This window comes from Petaurus breviceps, unplaced genomic scaffold (genome assembly GCF_028583685.1).
Source record: "Petaurus breviceps papuanus isolate PSGF00001 unplaced genomic scaffold, PetGlider_PUasm1.0 90750, whole genome shotgun sequence".
Lineage (NCBI taxonomy): Eukaryota > Metazoa > Chordata > Mammalia > Diprotodontia > Petauridae > Petaurus > Petaurus breviceps.
Window position 1 is genome coordinate 4,657,765 of NW_027187335.1, and position 6,263 is coordinate 4,664,027.

General features: G+C 45.1%; 1 protein-coding gene across 1 annotated transcript in view; it reads right to left on the reverse strand.

Moving 5' to 3' along the window:
- Positions 1-5,931, reverse strand: part of TOM1L1 (target of myb1 like 1 membrane trafficking protein) — a 53,161-nt gene extending 47,230 nt beyond the window's left edge. Inside the window, exons 1-2 of the mRNA XM_069067475.1 lie at positions 5,733-5,931; positions 2,099-2,183 (exon numbers count right to left, since the gene is read on the reverse strand). Of these exons, the coding sequence (XP_068923576.1) occupies positions 2,099-2,183; positions 5,733-5,790 (143 nt within the window). The 5' untranslated portion in view covers positions 5,791-5,931. The remainder of the gene's footprint in view (positions 1-2,098; positions 2,184-5,732) is intronic.
- Positions 5,932-6,263: the final 332 nt, after the last annotated feature.

The following is a 6,263-nucleotide window of genomic DNA, read 5'->3' on the forward strand; positions in this document are numbered from 1 at the left end:
TCCAGAGTGGATTTTTGTTATCAGGTATTTTCTCAAATGAAAGGTACTCACAGAACAACTACTATCATGTAAGTGTTGACAAAATCTTTTGATGTGGAGAAGAAATCCTCACATTTGAAAAGTTAGGGGCTGGCCAGGTAGCACAGCAAGTAAGAGCACCGGCCCCAGAGTTGGGATAACCTGGGATCAAATCCGGGCTCTGATACTTAGCACCACACCCAGAAATAACTGGCTGTGTAACCTTGAGCAAGTTACTTAACCCCAATTGCTTTAAAAAAAAAAAAAGAAAAAGAAAAAGTGGGGAGTTACTATTTTGTAGCAAAAAAGAGAAATGAACTAATCAGAACTCAGAGAAGTTTACATTACCTGTTAACATTTCTCTGAGGCTTGTTTCATCCATGGAAGAAAGGTTTAACTAATAAAATTAATTAATTCCATGGCAAACATTTAAACTACTGAAAAGTAAACCATTTTCAAGTACCTTAGCACTCACCATTTACACATAATAAATGGATGTCAGCTACAAAATTTTTTTGTATCAAAATATAATAGTTGGGACCTCCACTTGACAGCTACTAACCTGAACTATGGACCTGAAAGTAATCAAACTCTATTCCTCAACATTGTTAGGGCCTCGAGTGTGAGAGACACTGCGGCAGTCACAAGATGTCAGAGGGAGTGCACGTGACCTCTGAGGAGCAGGGGCTTGGAGATATGGAGGCTGACTCTGCTGGGCCGTAAAGGCCGACATGGCATTGAGCGCAGGGTCGTGGGGGCCGACTGCTGGGTTGGGAAAGGCTGACGTGGCACTGAGCGTGCCCCATAAACATGGACTCCTCTTAACACATACTCCTTTGCCCTGCACTCAGGAGAGTGCATGATTGGCTCCCACATGACAGGTGACAAGGGGGCAGCCGGAGGGGGTGCACGTGGCTTTCTGAGGGTCGTTGTTGGGACAGCTTTGCCTGGGGGTTAACCAACCAGGGATAAGGGAGTTTGGGGCACAGTGACTCAAGAGTGATACTCTGCGTGGCAGTGCATAAAGGACTTCAGGGAAGGATGTTGCTCTTGGTCTCTTACAGTACTCGGGAAAGAACATGATTGGCCCTGCAAGGCGTGCCCCTGCAAGGCTTATAAATTGGGGAGAGAGAGGAAAGGAGGAGTTCACTTAGTTCCTACTTAGTTCCAGTTCCGCCTGGAAGTGAGTTAGTTCCTGTGCCTGTTCCTGTGCTTGCTTGTGGTGCTGTTAAGATGTAAGGGAATAAATAAACAGCTTCACGTCATACTTTCCGTGTCCTGGGTGTTCTGTGGGGGTAAGTTCTTCTTGGAGACAAGAAGCTGGAGATGTCCGAAGACCGGGTATAAGGTAAGATAAGGCTGGAGTTGGGACCAGGATCCCAACACAATATAATGTATAATCCAGACTAACTTTTCTTCTTAGTTTTGATTAGTGAAACTCCACAGGGTAACTTCAATGGATTGTGATCTCAGACACTTCTCTCTGTATCAGCAGAGATCAGAGGTGTCAAATGTGGCCCATGACAACAAGGCCTACACACACTCCCAAATGCAGCAGAACCAGATTAAAATGGACTTGGAAAATATTTAACAAAATAAATAAAACACAGATAATGTTAATATATGGTTTTCTAAGTCAATATGAGCCTTCAGGGATCCTTGTGCATTCTGTTTCTACTTAAGCATGACACAACAGGCAGAGATTATCATCTTTTCATGCCTTCCTATCCCATGCAATACTAGTCAACTTAGTCTCAAATCATTTACAACTGGTCCACTCAATGTGATGGGGGTTTCCTCTAGGTCTCTTAATATGATTCAGGTACCAGTTCAGTATGTGTGCTATGCATACTGTTCATTAGCCTTTACTCTCAATACATGACCAGCCTGAACATCTTCCTTTCAGGTCATACATCTCTATGATAATCTTTTTTGCACTAATTCTAGAAAGATTAGAGAAGGTGCTATGCATGAAGCTTCTGAATAAGTGAATCATGCAGGCTGTTTCGAGAAGAATGAGCTGGGTCCTTCGAAGATGGCCCATTTCCAGCAGGCAACATTGATCCCTCTACGTACTCACCCATCTTTGCTGGTGATAATCATGTCACAGATGTGCATGAATTGGCCCCAATCTTCAGTCTGAACGCCTGCAAATGTAGCCTTTTCTGCAAAGAAAAGGCAACTGTTTTTCACCCTTGGCAAGAACAATTTGAAGATAATCTTTCATCTTCCTGAAGCACAGTTTGAAATCTTGACAGAAAAGTCTCATTAATTTGAAACCACCAAAACTGAGCAATAGGATTAATTCATTCAATAACCATTTATTAAATGCTTACTGTGTACAAAGGAAGGTGCTAAATGCTAAGGATATAAATACCTATCATAGTTTAGAATAATTTTGTATTTATTTTTTCCTGTATATGTGGTATCTCCCAGTAGAATGTAAGTGCCTTGAGGGGCAGGGGCTTTTGTTTAACATGTGGAACTGAGATTCCACTTAAATTGATTTGCCCTGTAATTTGGCTGTTAAATAGTTGTTGCTTTACTGTTTAATGGCATTCTTTTCAAAAATGCAAATATGGATAATTATATATATATTATACAAAGTCCTAGCCTTCAGGGTGATTGCATTCTACTGAGGAAATACAACTAGGTGGCCATAGCAGACTTGGGAGTCAGAAAAACTTGAGTTCAAATTCAGCTTCAGCAACTAATAAGCTTCATGCCCCTGGGCAAATCACTTCACTTTTCTTGGTCTCAAGTTTCCTAGTCAGTAAAAAGCATCTAAAAACAGCACCTACCTCACAGGGTTTTGTGAGTATCAAATGTGTCAAAAGAGTTTTACAAACCTAAAAGATCTTTGTAATACTGATTATTATTATTAATTACTATTGTTTAGGGATACATAAATAGAAAATTATCTGAATCAGAGCTTTCATTATTGTAGGAAATTCTCTCCTCAACAATACAAATAGGCAATTCATTAGTAACTTATGGTCTTAGAGAATTGTTTTAGGCACTGGGAGCTTTAAGTGACTTAAGGTAGTTCTCAAAGATCACAAAGACTAGCAATTCCTGCCACCTCAAGCACCTAGTTTCCCCTCAAATACATACATACATACAATCTACCCATTCATCTCTATTTTTGTAGTGATTTGGGGAGATATGGGAGAATACTTGGAGGGACATAGAGGGAGGAGGTCATGATTTGAAAATGCCTCTAGAAGGAGGTGGAAGACATCACGACAGGGCCATGAAGGGAAATGGGGATTCCAAGAGGCAGAGTTGAGGACTGAGAGAGCATGATTTAAAATCTATCAGCACTTAGAACTGAAGTACAACTGCTGCTGTTCCTTGCTCTGGCAATCCTCACCAGCTGGCCTATTAGTAAGGCAGTTCAGGTCCCAGTGACTGGCATTGAGGGCCAGAGTAGCTGGCTGAGAAATCCCCACAGTGCCAAATGCTTTCCTACTTTGCTTAGAAACGGAGTGACTGGAATGGCAAGGCTGCATCTCTTTTACATTATCTCATGTGAAACTTCAGACAAGATGATTTTAGGTAACTAAATCCACAAGACACAGCTTTCTCCACAGCAGTAGAAAAATTTTGAAAAAAAAAATAATAAAGGCCCTCCCAGAGCTATAATTTTCCCCAAAGTTTAGGCAAGCATTTGGCCAGGTAGGTGGGTGTTCATAGTGGGGTAAAGGGGAGGAGAGAAAGGAGGATAGCATTTTTTGCACGGGCATGCCAGTTTATACAGTGGGGAAGTGTGGGGGAGAGGGGGGCAAAGGCTTGAGGAGCCTCAGCAGGGCTGCCTTGAAAATAAAATCCTCCCATATTCGGGTTCTGCAGAAACTGAAATTGCCCAATAATTCTACCACTGGAGTTACTGCTTTGATATTCAAAGGCAGTCTTTTAAAAATGCAAACACATATAGAGGAGTATAAAAAGTTCCTTGCAACTTTAGTGTAAATCAGTTAAAAAGTGGGTCATAACTATGTGAATAAGTCTATCAGACCCTGCCTTCCTATAGGAAGGACTACTGTAGGAAGTTGGAAGGATATAGGAGAGTAGAATGAATGGGTGATGACAAAGGAGTACCAAGCACTCATGATGTCAATTTGTTTCCAACACAGCCTAAATTAGGGCCATCCCCCACTGGCACTGGTGAGTGGGGGGCAGGAGACTCTGATTTCAGGGAGAGGTCCTTCAGGCCAGTGCAGCTAAGTAGCACAGTGGATAGAGCATCAGCTTGGAATCGGGAAGGCCTGAGTTCAAATCGAGCCTCAGACACTTACTAGCTGGGTGATCCTGTCCAGGTGACTTACCCTATTTGCCTCAGCTTCCTCATCTGTAAAGTAAGTTGGAGAAGCAAATGGCAAACCACTCCAGTATCCTTCCCAAGAAAACCCCAAATGGGGTTACCGAGAGTCAGACATGACTCAACAACAACAATATTTAGCCAAGACTGAATGAGGTTCCTCCAGCTACTATTGATGCTACTTGACACAAAACTTCTGCCCAGGGCTCCCCCCCCCCCCCCCCACAGCCTAATACTAAAAATCACATCTCAGATCAGGATCCTCAGACCACACAGACTTGGGGTTCTTAAGACATCACACAAGTCTTCCCAGTTCCCTGGAGCCAAAGAATCAATAAACAGGCTTTTATTGTGTACGTACTGCAAAGTAGAGGATAGGATAGAAAGCTGGCCTCCACTCAGACACCGGCCATATTGCCATATTGCTCCTTCAAGTCACTTAAAATTCTCAGTGCCCTAGGCAACTAATTCTATAAATTGCATAGAAGACACCAAACTACAAGGTGAGAGGGAATTTTCTCATCCAGAAGTTCCCCATACCAATGAATCTGCAGGTCCAATCCAATCCCTATTCCTACATTCTAGGAAATGGGGATACAAAAGTGAGAAAGTCGCTGCCCGATTATTACATTCTACTGGGAGATAAACAATGTTCGCAGATAACTAAATAATGGGTATCTCAAGATAAATTACACAACGATGAAGGAAGTACCCTGGACAACTGGAGAAATCAGGAAATGTCTCTGGAACAAAACACTTGCGGAGCTGAGCTAGTTTCATTAGAGTGCTTAAGTCTTGGTTTCTATTCTATTATACTTCAGGGTTAGACTGTCCCAGGGAAAGAAAAGCAATAAATTCTGCAGTCTGGCTCCCCAAGCCTCAAGTGGGCTTTCAGACCCCTCCCTCTCAAGTCTTACAATCTGTCTAATCTTCATTCTTTGTTTATCCAGGAAAGCCACAGGTCAGGCTTTTAGGGTGCCAATTTCCTTTTTTAATGAGAAAGGCCCCATTGTGACAATGGTTTGGAATAAGTTTCTGGGCTCTCCTGGAACAGTCTCCTTCCTGCCCCCCAGACTCCAAAAATCAGAGGCAGGGCAACCACAGGTTGGCTCTTTCCCCACAATCCTAGGTTCACCTGGCTCACTTCTCTCCCAGGGGAAAAGAGAAGTAAATCTTAGAAACCACACTAAGGGCCAAATACGGGCTCTTTGCCTAAAAGGGTGTGGAGGCGTTTGAGAGAAGGAACTGGATCAGAGTCTAAGGTCCAGGAGCCAAGCTAGGCGTCTGAAGGGTGCAGGTGTCACGAACTCAGTCCTCCGCTGGCAGGGAAACTGCGCAGGAACCCGACTTAGGTAACTCCGCGGAGGTGCTCACCCCGCCTCTGCCGCCTTACCTATCAGGTGGCCCACTGACGTCCCGAAGGGATCTTTGTGGCTCTTCCCAAACGCCATAGTAAACCCTCCAAGCCGGGCCCAGGAAATCCGCCTACGCCCCCTCCTCCTCCTCGTCGTCCTCCTCCTCCAGTGACCGGCTCCTCCCCTGCTCCACGTTCCTGACTCCTCCTATCCAACCGTATTCTCCCGCACTCTCGGGGATCCCAGGCTCCTCGCCTCGCCTCCTCCCCCTCTCCTAGCAGGGCGGGGCATTCCGAGGCTCCCAGCCCACCTGCGGCGCACCCAGTCTCCCTACCCCCGGGGTGGTCTGGCTCGCCCACCGCCACCAGCGGCCAGGAGCCCTCCCTGGACTGTCTAGCCGAGGGTGGCCAAAAGGCGGAGGAGCTCGCTGCCCAGCCCGCAGGTTCCAACAAGCGAAGGTAGCGGAGCGCCGAGAAGCGCTGAGCCCAGTGGGTGTGACGTGACTGTAGACGGTGCCTTGGGGTGCGCGAGGTTCTAGGGAAGAGGGGCCTGCTCTGTTTCTCTAGTCC